The following is a 13,448-nucleotide window of genomic DNA, read 5'->3' as shown; positions in this document are numbered from 1 at the left end:
CTCTACCACTTGAGCCACAGCACCACTTCCAGCTTTTTCTGCTTATGTGGTGCTGAGGAATTGAACCCAGGGCCTCATGCATGCGAGGCAAGCACTCTACCACTGAGCCACCCTCCTAGCCCTTCACATTTGTTTTTATGGGGCACTACATACTGTGACACTTTTGGTGGTGAATGAGGCTGGAGCACTGGCTAAAGGAGTTCCCACACATGTCACATTCGTAGGGCCTTTCTCCAGTGTGAACTACCTGGTGCTGAATGAGGCCAGACTTCTGGCTGAAGGACTTCCCACACTGGCCACACTCATAGGGCCTGGCTCCGGTGTGAATTCTCCGGTGCTGAATTAGGATGGAGCTCTGGCTGAAGGACTTCCCACAGTCGCCACATTTATAAGGCCTCTCTCCGGTGTGAACTCTCTGGTGTTTAATGAGGGTAGCTTTCTGGCTAAAGGATTTTCTGCACTGCTCACACTCGTAGGGCTTTGCTCCAGTGTGAATCCTCCGGTGCTGGTTAAGAATGGCACTTTGGCTGAAAGAATTCCCACATTCGGCACACTTATAAGGCCTTTCCCCAGTGTGGACCCTCTGGTGCTTAACAAGGGTGGCTTTCTGACTAAAAGATTTCCCACACTGGCTACACTCGTAGGGCCTTGCTCCAGTGTGAATTTTCTGGTGGTCCACAAGGCTAGAGTTTTGTCTGAACAGCTTTCCACACTGGCTGCACTCGTAGGGCCTTTCTCCAGTGTGGATCCTCCGGTGGTCATTCAGGTGGGAGGTCTGGCTGAAGAATTTCCCGCAGTCATGGCACTCCCATGGCCTCTCCCCGGTGTGGACTCTCTGGTGCTGGTCAAGCGAGTACTTGCCACGGAAGGTCTTCCCACATTTACCGCACTCATGCAGCTTTTTCCCACTGGAGACTTTTGGGTGGTCCACAGATGTCTCACACTCTCCTGGCTTGCGGCTCTTGTGACTACAGATGTCTTCCCTAGCTTCAATAATTGGGTTCTGTTTCTTACTGTTGGGAAAGGCCAGGGATTTGAGAAGGCTCAGTATGGCTGGGAGGTCCCTCTCCATCTCCCAGTCGGGGAAGGACTTCACTGATGGGTGGAACAGGCACCGTTTTAAATATGAGATCCTATCAAGGTCCCTCTTAAAAGATTTCTTTTTACTGTGACGTCTGTGGTGCTGGTGAAGGTTTGTACGTGCCCCAGCCCCATGTTTCTGCCCAGGTAGATCAGCCACATGCAAAATGTCTTGCAGAATCGGGACACACCTCCCGCAGAGGTCAGTCTTCTGTGTGGACTGACTGGTCTTAGAAGTTTTGACCTGTGGTGCTCCTCCAGGAAGCCTCGGCTCAGCTTCCCCTTCTATTTCATGTCCACAGCCTAGAAGCAGAGAATTGCTGGTAAAATACAGGCTGGCTCTGCCATCAGCAGGGAGCCTCATCTCACACACTCTGTAAAACAACAAGTTTTTTCTGAGAACAAGGAAGCTGGGAACAGGCCCAAGAAAGGTCTGCATTGCAGTACTTTGTAAAGATCCCAAGATTGGATGGGTGGGGTAGGCACTTCGCTAGCTGAAGGACCCAGGATACAATGGACCACAGGAAGACAGTCTCCAATTAGCTCCTCTGTCAACAGCCTTAAGCTGTTGTGGTCACTGTGTGGTCATGTGTGACATTGTGAACCTACAGATATTCCTGACTAGGCTCAAAAGCCTTCACCAGGATGTAGTCTGATGCTGTGCAAAGGTCGGTTACATCCAAGCCCAGAAGAACCTGTGGTAAGTATTCAGGTTTATATAATGGTGTAAGTATACTTAACTGGACAGTACTCATGAATGCTGAGAAATACAGCAGAGGGAACAGTAATGCCCAGAGATCAGAGGTCGGGGAACCAGGTGTTGGCAGTCATTGATGACATGAGAATTCGGGAGAGTATCACACACGGGGAGAAAAGGTGGAAATAAGGTTTGGCTGGTAGTATGTGCACCAACACTGGTAGACAAAGGACAGGCTCTTTTTTCAATAGTAAAGGTGAGTCTGTATCTGAGGGAACTAAGGGTGGACAGACCTGGGACATGGGGAAGGTGCAGAGCCTTACCTAGCGAGTTTATAAGTGCCAAGTTCTGCAGCGTGACATTGAGGTGCAGGAACCTTTGGGCCTCATCAAGAAGTCTCCATTCTTCCTGGGAGAAGCAAATGGCCACATCTTCAAAGGTCACACAACCCTGCCATGACAGATACAGGTCACCCCACGACCATGTCCCTGCCCACCCCGCCCCCAGATCATCCACCTGCTCCTTCTCTTCCCCACACTGAGACCTCGGGAAATACCGGGGTTCCAAGCCACTGATGCCAGTTCTGTGCTCATTCCAGCAGTCCCAGTCCGTGTCCTCCCTCCACAGCAATAGCACATGGGCAAAGACATCAGCTAAACCTCACTTGTATCTCTTCTTGAGAGACCAGTCCCAGGAATCCCCCAGATGGCCTCCTCCCCCTCCCCCACTCAAGACACAGCCACCGGAGTTCACCTTAAGTCCTGTGTGCGGCTCTATGACGAGCCCGTTCCCCTCAGGCCTTCAAGGCCTCGACTAGCTGCAGGGTCATAGCTCAAAGCAAAGCTTCTGATACTGCCAATGAGAACTGACTTGGCTACCAGGTGCACATTCCAGTGGACGGAGCTTCCTTCCTTCCACCCGTGAATGCCAAAAACTTAGGACTACCGTCTATCCCTCTCTTTATCAAAATTGGGAAATGCAGGCAGCCCTAAAACACCACTCTGGGGATCTACCACGTCTTCCTCCCTCACAGTCTGTGCGCCGGTGGCTTCCGGCGTCACAGGACAAAGGCCAACCTCACATCATTATAACCAGCTCAGATGAGATATGCTCCATCACCCCTCAAGGCTCCACGCACCGGGGCTCCTGCACCGTCTCCCACCTTGTCATAAAGGCTTTGGAAACAGGGACCCGCCCGGGACGCTGGGGGACGCAGCGCGGCACGGAGCTTCAGGGCACCGTGGCCCCGGCCACCTCGCCGGGGCCTTCCCGCGCGACCGAGAGGCGGGGCCGCCGAGCGAGGACCTCGCACTCACCAGCGCCGGCTCCGGGAGCGTGGCCGCCGCCATCGGCTTCTCGACTCCGGCCGGGACGCCGGGGGAGGCCCCCGCCCCGCATCCCTCCCGCTAGACAAAGAGGTCCGCACGGCCCGGCGGCGTGAATGGACACGAGGACCGCTAAAATGAGCGCCACCTGAGCGAGGCCAGAAGTCCGGCCTCCAAACACGGAAACGACGCTGTCCTTGCGCTGATAGGCCCAGAGTCCTTCGGCTAAGGAAGGAGTATTCTGGGAAATGTAGTCCCCCTTGGGTCCAGGGAGCAGGATGGGCGAGACTGGCCTGCACTAGGTGGAAACACAGGCCAGGCCTGTGGGTTTGGGGCACCGGCACTGTCACCCGTGGGTTCGGGCCGTGCATTGGCCAGACACCAGGAAGAAGTTTCCTAATCCTTCCGGAATCCCTCAGTCGTACTGACAGGATGCTCCCAGCAGCCCACTGGGTCCCTGGAATTGAGGCAGCCCAGGGGACAGAGAAAGACAGGCTCTGGACAGGCTGGTGCCTCACTAGCCAGGGATGAACAGGAGCACGGAACCAGACAGGAAAACGACTCACCTATGGGTGAGGGAGGCTAACCTTTATCCAGTGATACTGGTGCCCCAAGCTCTCCCTCACAGCTAACCCATCTTTTGGGTCAGGTGCTAAATCATACAGGTAAAGGTCATGGCCATGTCCTTGAAGCGTGTCAAGATCTGGCTAGTCAGAGGCAAGACATCAGCCTTGTGCTGCTGGATGTGATGCTGTCATGGTGCACTAAGCCCAGAGTCTAGGCCACAAGGAGAACAAGGACACAGCCCTGGGACATAATGTTTCTGTGGCAGAGAGAAGACTCAGTAGATTTGCCGTGCAGGTTCACAGGTGAAGCATGACAAGAACTACCTTCTGCCATGCTGTACCTCTGAAGAAAAGTGGGAACCCCCCAAAGAACTGTTAATTGGTCCAACTTTGTCCTCTCTCAACAACAAAGATATTAACAGAACCCCAAAAATTGCAAGTAGATTCAACAAAACAGCATTTATTCATGTGTGAAGCAGAATAGTATGAGCTGGAAGCTCCTGGTGGTAAACTGAAGGCTGCAAGGTTCAGTCAGCCACAAGGGCACAGGACCAAGCATTTACAAGAAGGTAAGCCACGGTAGAAGCCTCTATCAGACTGCAGGTCAGGTCTTCCTAGTAAACCCTGGGGCCTAGGTATGATTTAGTCAGAAGAGGGAACACATTCCCCCTAAAGTCTGTTCAAGACTTCCTCCAGGGAATATACAGACACTTGCCTTTCCTTAGCACACTGGGCTGAACACTGAGCACTGAGTGGGGTGGGAGATGGCTTCTACCAGACACTGGCCTCACTCGGGCTGGACCTAGGGGAACATCTACCTCAGGGTGTTTACAAGTAGGAGGTGTAACTTCAGGTAGGTGGTTCCCCCATAAAGGCGAACACTGAAAAAAAGGAGCAGCACATACCCTGAAGGACCAAGCTCTTAAGTAGGAACTAAATGTTTGACCTTGAAGGCTTCTCCACACTTCCGGTTCTATGAGACCTCTCCCTGGTGTGAGATTTCCGGTGGAGAATGAGCCCAGAGTGCTGAGTGAAAGATTTCCCACATTTGCCACACTCGTAAGGCCTTTCTCCAGTGTGGACTACCTGGTGTTGAATGAGGCCTGACTTTTGAATAAAGGATTTCCCACATTGGCCACACTCATAAGGCCTTAACCCAGTGTGAATTTTCTGGTGTTCCACAAGGGTGTAGCTTTGTCTGAAGAACTTCCCACATTCACTGCATTCATAAGGCCTTTCTCCAGTGTGAGTTCTCTGGTGTCGAACAAGTTTGGATTTGAACATAAAAGCTTTTCCACACTCTCCACACTCGTAAGCCCTTTCTGCGGTGTGAACTTTGTTGTGTTTGTTGAGGGTGGTTCTTTGGCTAAAGGATTTTCCACACTGGTCACACTCAAAAGGCCTTGCTCCACTGTGAATCAACTGGTGTTGAATGAGGCCATACTTTAGGCTGAAGGATTTTCCACACTGGCTACACTCAAAAGGCCTTGCTCCAGTGTGAATGATCTGGTGCTCGAGGAGACTATGACTTTGTGTAAAAAACTTCCCACATTCAGCACATTCATACGGTTTTTCTCCTGTGTGAGTTCTCTGGTGCCGGACCAGGGTAGATTTGGACCCAAAAGCTTTTCCACACTCCCCACACTCATAGGGTCTCTCCCCAGTGTGAATTCTGCAGTGTTCAATGAGGTTGGAGCTCTGGCTAAAGGATTTCCCACACTCTCCACATTCATAAGGCCTTTCTCCAGTGTGAACTCTGTAATGTTTAATGAGTGTGGCTCTTTGGCTAAATGATTTCCTACATTGGCCACACTCATAAGGTCTTTCTCCAGTGTGGATCCGGAGGTGGTCATTCAAGTGGGAGGTTTGGCTAAAAGATTTCCCACATTCAGTGCACTTGTAAGGCCTTTCTCCACTGTGGCCTCTCTGGAGTGAGAACTTGCAACGGTAACCTTCCTCCCACTGGGTAGACTCATAAAGCCTTTTTCCAGCATAGACTTTTGGGTGGGAAACATGAGTATGCTCATGCCTGGATGCTCTTTCGCACTGGTCCCACTTGTAATGGCTTATTTGGGTATGAAAAGCTGCCTTTCCCTCAGCACCTGTCAACAGCTTCTCACCTTGGGAAATGGCCTGGAGTTGGATAAAGTCTAATGTGGTCAGGAGGTCCTTTCCAGCCTCCTGGCTCCCGGAAGCCTTTCCTGACATGGGGAATCTGCAGCTCCTCACGAATGAAGTGTTGTCTATGTCCTCTTGCCAAGTTTTCTCTGAATTGAGACGATTCTGGTCCTGGTGAAGTTTTGCACATGCCCCAAGCAAGAATGGCTTCTGCACAGGTTGATCAGCCAGGTGCAAACAGCCTCGCAGGACTGGATTACATGTTCCACAGGGATGAGCTTCTGGGCCAGATGGATCTGTGTTTGAAGTCCTGACTCGTGACAATCCTACAGAAACCTGCTCAGAAGGTGTGTCTTCATTCTCTACTCCGTGCCAACATACTGAAACCAGAGAAATTCTGATCAAATACATACATTGATTATGGTATGGTATGGCCTGAACTCAGGACCTTGGCGCTGTCCTTCAGCTCTTCAGTTCAAGGTAGTGATCTACCACTTGAGCCACAGCACCACTTCAGGCTTTTTCTGCTTATGTGGTGCTGAGGAATCGAACCCAGGGCCTCATGCATGGGAGGCAAGCACTCTACCACTGAGCCACCTTCCCAGCCCCATGGTATTTTAAAAGTATTTTCTGTAAATATAATTTATAAATTTTATTTTGTATTTTTTCCTCAATTCAATTTTTACACAGTGCTTGGAATCAAACCTAGGGCCTCAAACATACTGGGCAAGAACTCTACCACTGCAATATATCCCAGACTGATTTTTAGATACCTTAAAAACTTGATGAGAGGGACCAAGAATGTGGCTTAGTGGTAGAGTGCTAGTCTAGCGTGCATGAAGCCTTGGGTTCAATTCCTCAGTACCACAGAAACAGAATAAGTTGGAAGTGGAGATGTAGCTCAAGTAGTAGAGTGCTAGCCTTGAGCAAAAAGAAGCTCAGGGACAGTGTGCAGGCCCTGAGTTCAAGTCCCAGTATTAGCTAAAAAACACGCCCCCCCAAAAAAAAACCAAAACCCAAACAAAAAACTTGATGAGAGCTAGTCATGATAGCTTGCACCAGCACTCCTAGCTATTTGGGAAACTGAGGAAAGAGAACTACTTGAGCCTAGGAACTCGGGACCAGCCTAGATAACAACAAAACTATCTCATCACACACACACACACACACACCCCTGCTGGACAGCCAGATAACAACAAAACTATCTCATTACACACACCCACACACCAACACCTGCTGGACAGCCAGATAACAACAAAACTATCTCATCACACACACACACACACACACACACACACACACACACACCCCTGCTGGACAGCCAGATAACAAAACTATCTCATTACACCCACACACACACCCACACCTGCTGGACAGCCAGATAACAACAAAACTATCTCATTACACACCCACACACACACACACACCCACCCACCCCTGCTGGACAGCCAGATAACAACAAAACTATCTCATTACACACACACACACACACACACCTGCTGGACAGCCAGATAACAACAAAACTATCTCATTACACACCCACACACACACCCACCCACCCCTGCTGGACAGCCAGATAACAACAAAACTATCTCATCACACACACACACACACACACACACACACACCCCTGCTGGACAGCCAGATAACAACAAAACTATCTCATCACACACACACACACACAAAACTATCTCATCACACACACACACACAAAACTACACACACACACACACACACACACACACACACACACACACACACACACACACACACACCCTGCTGGACAGCCAGATAATTTCAGCTACTTGGGAGGCAGCAATCAGAAGTGTCAAGGTTTGAAGCTAGGCAAAGTTGGCTAGTGAGAATTCCACTTCAAAGAAACAAGCCAAATGTGGTTGTATATGCCTGTAATCCCAGCTCTAGGGAATGAAAGGGTAGGAGGAGCAAAGCATGAGTCTGGCCCTAGGAAAAAAGTGTGAGACCCTATCTGAAAAATAGAGCAAAGAAGGTCTGAGAACATGAGAATAAAGCTTAAATGGCAGAGCACTTGCCTAACTAAGACCCTTAGTTCAATCCTAGTAAAGCAGAAAAAAAAAAAAAGAAAATTAAATCCTGCCAGCAGGTCAAAAAGGAAGTCAATTCTCTGGTTTTTATATTAGCCTACATCATGCACAGATGTGCAGGAAGGAAGCCCCAAGGGACAGACAACACAAGCGTGTTGCAGGATGGGCCCAGGATAACCCTGAGACACGGAGTCCACAGGGAAGAAGACCAGTACTACAAAGCTCCTTGAAAGAGATTTTGGCCACAGATTGTGACCTGTGTAAATGACAGGCAGTGGCTGTCTATAATCCCTGACCCCGGCAGTCACAAGGAAATTTCACCTAGGAGGAGATGCAGAACCTGACCCAGAGTCTGTAGATCTCACCCCAAAGAGTGCTCTGGGCAGACACCTTAGGCTGACAAGGCACCCCACATCCACCGACCCCAGCAGTAGACACCAAGAAAATACATATGGCTCACCCTGCATATGTGCAAAGTGAGTGAAGAAGAGGTTAGCAGAGTTCAAAGTCTGATGAAACAGCAGAGCGGCTTCTAGGAGAGAAGCAAGTGCGCAGAGACAAACCAGACAGTGGGATGGGTAAGAGGACTTACCCAGGGAGGTGATGAGGGCAAAGGTCTCTAGCATCACACCAAGGTACAGGAGCCTCTGAGCCTCATCAAGAAGCCCCCACTCTTCCACAGAGAAGTAAATGGCCACATCCTCGAAAGTCACACAGTCCTGCCACGATGGGGACAGATCTCTCTGTGATCAGCTGCTCTCCTGACATCCCATGCAGATCCCCAAGTCATCCCCTTTCCTCCCCCTCTTTTCACTTTTTCCTGACAAGTGATTGTACTATCATCTTTTCTTGGTCAGTAGACCTTCCGCACTTTACCTACCAAACTTTGCCCACCAAACCCAAACACTTTCGCTCCCATGAACCTTATCTCCTAATTTTTTTTATCTTTCATCCTCAACGACTGTAAAGACGGCCTCCCAACAACTCCATGGCTCTTTATCTACCCCTTTCTCTCAGTCTGTTCTGCATGCTGTTGCCAGAGCTCTAGACGGGGTCTCATCCCTTCTTTCTCCTCCCCCAGGGGAGGCCCCTGGCTCAAAGTGCGTCCTCACTGGTCCGACTCCCACACTCCTCTTTTCTGCTTCCAGGAGACCGGCTCATCCTCACCTTCAAGCTAATGCCTGTCAGGTATCTAAGCCCGGACCACCTTCCACATCTGATCGCACTGCTTTCCAAAAACCGGAGCCCGTCCATGCGGCCGGAGGTGTGACCGCCTGCGTTTGATCTCACGACTCTAGGTCTGGAGACAAATCCTGTAAACCTCCTAAGCCAGAGACGAGATGCGGGGTCGGCCCTGGAGCACGCGCAGCTCACCTGCGGGAGTCCATCGGCGTCCATTCGGCGGTCCTGGAAACCTGTGGGGGAGGGGGAAAGGGCTGAGGGACGGTGATCGTTAGGTGGGGACTCGAGGGCCACGGGCCTCAATGGTCCCTTCCAGGCCGCAGCCACGGGCGTGGGCGGCAGGCCTCCCCGCAGCGCTCCGCCGGAACCCGGGGTCAGGGCTGCCGGCCTCCCCGCCCCGCCCGCTGGGGCCTCCGCAGGAAAAGCCGTCAACCTCCCCGCACTCACCTGAGTCGGTCCTCCGGCGAGTCCGCCACCATCACAGTCGCCGCGCAGGGGGGCGCGGGCACCGGCCGACGGGCAGCGGAGACGAAGCCCGGAGCGGAGGCGGAGCCTCAGGTTCCGAGGGACTGGAAAAAGGCACCGGGCCCCCGAAATGACGTTCCCCCAAGGCGCCGGAAGTCCCTTCCTAACAAGAGCAGAAACGCAGGACGCTGACCATTCATTGGTTCAACGTATTTGACTTTTGGCGCAATGCATTCTGGATATTGTAGTTCTTACGCGACTCCACCCGGTACCTGGCACAAAGGCGCCCAGTAGGGAAGGCTTTGGGTGTGAGTGTATATCCGTGTGTGTGTGTGTGTGTGTGTGTGTGTGTGTGTGTGTGTGTGTGTGTGTGTGTGTTTCTCTGTGTGCGCTAGACCTGGGCCTTAACCTCAGGGCCTGGGCAATGTTCCTGAGGTTTTTCCTCTGGTCCTCTGCCACTTGAACCACAGCTCCACGTTCAGTTTTTGGTGGACTTTTCCTGCCCCAGATGGCCTTGAGCCTGTATCCTCAGATCTCCTAGCTAGGATCATAGGCGTGAGCAACCAGCCCCACCCCTTCCCTTCCTCCTCCCCGCTTCTACTTGGGAGATCATGGGACCTGCACACTGTCCCTGAGCCTCTCTGTGCTCAAACCAGCACTCTTCCACTTCCAACTTGTTCTGAGTAGTTTTTGGAGATAAGAGTCTCACAGAAGCCGGAAGTGGCACTGTGGGTCAAGTGGTAGAGCCCTCGATTTGAGCTGAAGAGCTGAGGGACAGCGCCCAGGCCCTAATTTCAGGCTTCACAACAAACAAAAAGAGTCTCACAGACTTTTCTGGGCAGTCTGGCTAAAAACTGCAATCCGCAGATGTCAGACTCCTGAGTAGCTAGGATTACAGGTGTGAGCCACAGGCACCTTGTGTGTGTGTGTGTGTGTGTGTGTGTGTATGTGCGTGTGTGTGTACATGTATCTTAAGCACACAAACGTGTTTTAACATAGTGCATCGTGGAAACAAAAGAAGAAAAACCCTAAAAATTCACCAAAGCCATTTGCTTAGTTCCATGCTCTTCTAAAACAATAGATTTCCTTTTCCTCTACTCATTTCTGATGAGATCATCTTCAATAGTTTCCCCATATTCTCTGGACTTCGCTTACCATGGGGTCACATCTGTTGGAAATGGTCATAGAAGTTCAGTGGTGTTCATCAGTATCCACAATTCTCCAGTGTTTATCATAGAAAAGCTCTGTTCCCCATGCACACAGTTCACCACACTTCCAGGTGACATAATGAGCATGCCCACAAGAAGATGAGATCACTCAGTCCTGAGCCTTTATCATCGGGCTCCAAGGCTGAACACACATGCTGTGAGCACTGCTTCTGCCCCTCTGTCCTGGCAGCCAATTCCTACAGGGTAAGCAGCTATTCTTCTCAGGCAAGTGACAGTAGTAAATGTAACTCATCAAGAAAATGCAGAAGTAACTTCCCTGTAAAATGTGTGTGCTGTGTGGGGTTAGAATGAGGCACACATCTTGTATTTCAGGAAAAATATTTGGTGAGAGTCACAAGCCTTTCTCCTGCCTTGGTTAGCAGTCTTGGTGCAGCTCCACATCCCTTCGTATTCTGGAGACCACATAGCTTAGTGCACTCAGGGGTACAGGATTCTCTGCTGAAATGATCTAATACACCTCCATATATATATTTTATTTTTGCCAGTCCTGGAGCTTGAACTCAGGGCCTAAGCACTATTCCTGAGCTTCTCTTTTGAGCAAGGTTGTGCTCCACCACTTGAACCACAGTGCCGCTTCTGGCCCTTTCTCAGTAGTGTATTGGAGATAGGTGTCTCAGGGACATTTTCTGGCCAGGCTGGCTTCTAAATGAGATTCTCTGCTCCCATCCTCCAAATGATAAGGATTACAGGCATCTGTCACCAACAACTGGCTTCTTTGGATTTCTTAATTATTTGAAATTGCTAGAGTAAATTCAGATTATACTTGTTTGCTGATACACCAGTAAGATGTTTCTTTTATAAACTGAAGTTTGTGCACTACTTGTGTTTTCTTCTCAGTCTACCATATGTCTCTGCCGCTATTTAATTCTGGTGTGAATGTAATAAGTCATAGTGCTTTTCAAAATCAAGTTTTATTTTTATTTTTTTACAAAATTTTAACTGTTTTTGTCTAAGATAATCTCCTTTATTATAAGAAATAATGTTGCTTGTCGGGCTCAGGAATGTAAACCCAGCTATTCAGGAGGATGAATTCTAAGGATCCAGGTTCAAAGCTAGCCTAGCTGAAAAGTCCATGAGGCTCTTATTGCCAATTAATCACAGAAAGCCAGAAGTGGAGCTGTGACTCAACATGGAAGAGTACTAGCCTTGAGCAAAAGGAGCTCAGGAACAAAACTGAGGCCGCCCTACTGGCAAAAATAGAGAAAGAAAAGAAATGATGTTCCTTATAAACAAAATATTGGTTATGTCTCATCATTCTGTCAAATGTTTGTATGTATCACTAATCATGCTATTAATTAAAATAATGTTTCATGGAATTCTTTTCTTTTTTCCTGTCAGTTATCCTGGCCTAGGCCTAGATATCAGGGTGTAGGCCTGAGCCACAGTGTCTGATGGGGCCATTTCTGCCTGGACTGGCTTCAAACTGCGATCCTCATGCATCTAGCTTGGCTAACATGTTCATACTTGTTTAATTTTCATGCCATTTTTTGTGTCACAATAAAATCCATTATTTCCTAGATATGAAAGAGATGACCGAAGCCGACACTGAAATGGGAGTTGCCTTCCTCATTCAGACTGCAGCTGGGGTACTGGGGAACTCATATTTCCTTTGATTTTACAGCTACACCCTCCTCACTGGACAGAAGGTGAGGCCCACAGACTCCATCCTCTGCCATCTGGTCTTTGCCAACAACTTGGTTGTTTTATCCAGGGGAATCCCTCAGACAATGGTAGGATTTGGATGGAAGTATTTCCTGGATGATGCAGGATATAAAGTTGTTTTGTATTTCCATAGAGTAGCCAGAGGGGTTTCTCTTAATGCCACCTGCCTTCTGAGTGGCTTCCAGGTCTCAAAGCTTTGCACTAGAAATGCTTGCTGGAAGATCACTACTAGATTCTCCAACTGCTTTGGATGCTGTGGTTCCCTTTTCTGGATCCTGCAGCTCCTGGTAAATGTTTGTGTCTCTGAGAGTGATTGGCCCAAGACACAAACAAAATGTCACTCTACACATGCATTATAGTTACTGCTCCCTAGGAGCAGCCCCACCAAAACCATTTGTATATTTATCACAGATGGTCTTATTCTCTTCCATTGATGTTATGTACTTGGTTTTCATGATGTGGACCAGTGGCTCCGTGGTGCTTGTCCTGCACAGACACAGCAGAGGGTCCAGCACATTCACAGCCACATTCCCTCCCAAAGAACTGACCACTAGGCCTGGGCCACGCACAACATCCTGACCCTGGTGAGCATGTTTGTCTTCTTCTACTGCTTATCTGCCATTTTCACTCTTTGTGTTGATCTAAATACGAAACTAGACCTGTGGCTGGAGGACATGTCTGTGTTCCTGGGTGTGTGTTTCTCAGTCTTGAACCCCTTTGTGCTCATCAGCAGTGACACTTGTATCACGCAGGTGTTTCGTTCCTGCACTGAATAAAAGATTTTCATGATTTGCTTAAACATTCTATTTTACAGTTGGTTCATAGTTTTGTTTTTGCAGCAGTGGCATTTACACACTATGCTCTGCACTGCTAGGGCAGGGGCTGTACTACTAGAGACCTGCTCTAGTCCTTTTTCACTTTGGTTATTATTTTTTTTTCCGGGTCTGGTCGTGGGGCCCGAATTCTGGTCTGGGCGCTGTCCCTCAGCTCTTCAGCTCAAGGCTAGCGCTCTACCAATTGTGAGCCACATTGCCACTTCTGGCTTTCCCCCCCCCCCCCGT

General features: G+C 49.6%; 1 protein-coding gene and 1 pseudogene across 4 annotated transcripts; one reads left to right on the top strand and one right to left on the bottom strand.

The window, feature by feature from the left end:
- Nucleotides 1–44: 44 nt before the first annotated feature.
- Nucleotides 45–9,535, bottom strand: LOC105999540 (zinc finger protein interacting with ribonucleoprotein K-like). Of its 4 annotated transcripts, XM_013034587.1 has the most exons (6): nucleotides 9,479–9,535; nucleotides 9,017–9,264; nucleotides 8,442–8,568; nucleotides 4,696–6,166; nucleotides 3,002–3,005; nucleotides 45–856 (listed from the first exon to the last, which is right to left on the bottom strand). In XM_013034587.1, the coding sequence occupies exons 2-6, from the start codon at nucleotides 9,245–9,247 to the stop codon at nucleotides 146–148; spliced, it is 2,544 nt and encodes an 847-aa protein (XP_012890041.1). In that variant the 5' UTR covers nucleotides 9,248–9,264; nucleotides 9,479–9,535; the 3' UTR covers nucleotides 45–145. The 4 variants fall into 4 exon arrangements, with proteins under 4 accessions (XP_012890041.1, XP_012890036.1, XP_012890037.1 ...); XM_013034582.1 differs by lacking the exons at nucleotides 3,002–3,005; nucleotides 4,696–6,166; nucleotides 8,442–8,568; nucleotides 9,017–9,264; nucleotides 9,479–9,535 and adding exons at nucleotides 2,101–2,181; nucleotides 3,094–3,238 and having other exon boundaries at nucleotides 45–1,383; XM_013034583.1 differs by lacking the exons at nucleotides 3,002–3,005; nucleotides 4,696–6,166; nucleotides 8,442–8,568; nucleotides 9,017–9,264; nucleotides 9,479–9,535 and adding exons at nucleotides 2,101–2,227; nucleotides 3,094–3,213 and having other exon boundaries at nucleotides 45–1,383.
- A 2,719-nt stretch (nucleotides 9,536–12,254) lies between these two features.
- LOC105999471 lies at nucleotides 12,255–12,941 on the top strand (annotated as a pseudogene).
- Nucleotides 12,942–13,448: the final 507 nt, after the last annotated feature.

The sequence above is a fragment of the Dipodomys ordii genome, unplaced genomic scaffold (assembly GCF_000151885.1).
Source record: "Dipodomys ordii isolate 6190 unplaced genomic scaffold, Dord_2.0 Scaffold191, whole genome shotgun sequence".
Lineage (NCBI taxonomy): Eukaryota > Metazoa > Chordata > Mammalia > Rodentia > Heteromyidae > Dipodomys > Dipodomys ordii.
This window is presented reverse-complemented; position numbering and strand designations above follow the sequence as displayed.

Excerpts from the sequence above, each read along its gene's own strand:
- LOC105999540 (XM_013034587.1), bottom strand. The coding sequence starts at position 9,247 with ATGGACGCCGATGGACTCCCGCAGGTGAGCTGCGCGTGCTCCAGGGCC. Across the intron at positions 8,569-9,016 it reads TGACAGGCATTAGCTTGAAG|GACTGTGTGACTTTCGAGGA; the intron begins GTGAGGATGAGC and ends CCATCGTGGCAG. Across the intron at positions 6,167-8,441 it reads TGCCCTCATCACCTCCCTGG|TATGTTGGCACGGAGTAGAG; the intron begins GTAAGTCCTCTT and ends CTCTGGTTTCAG.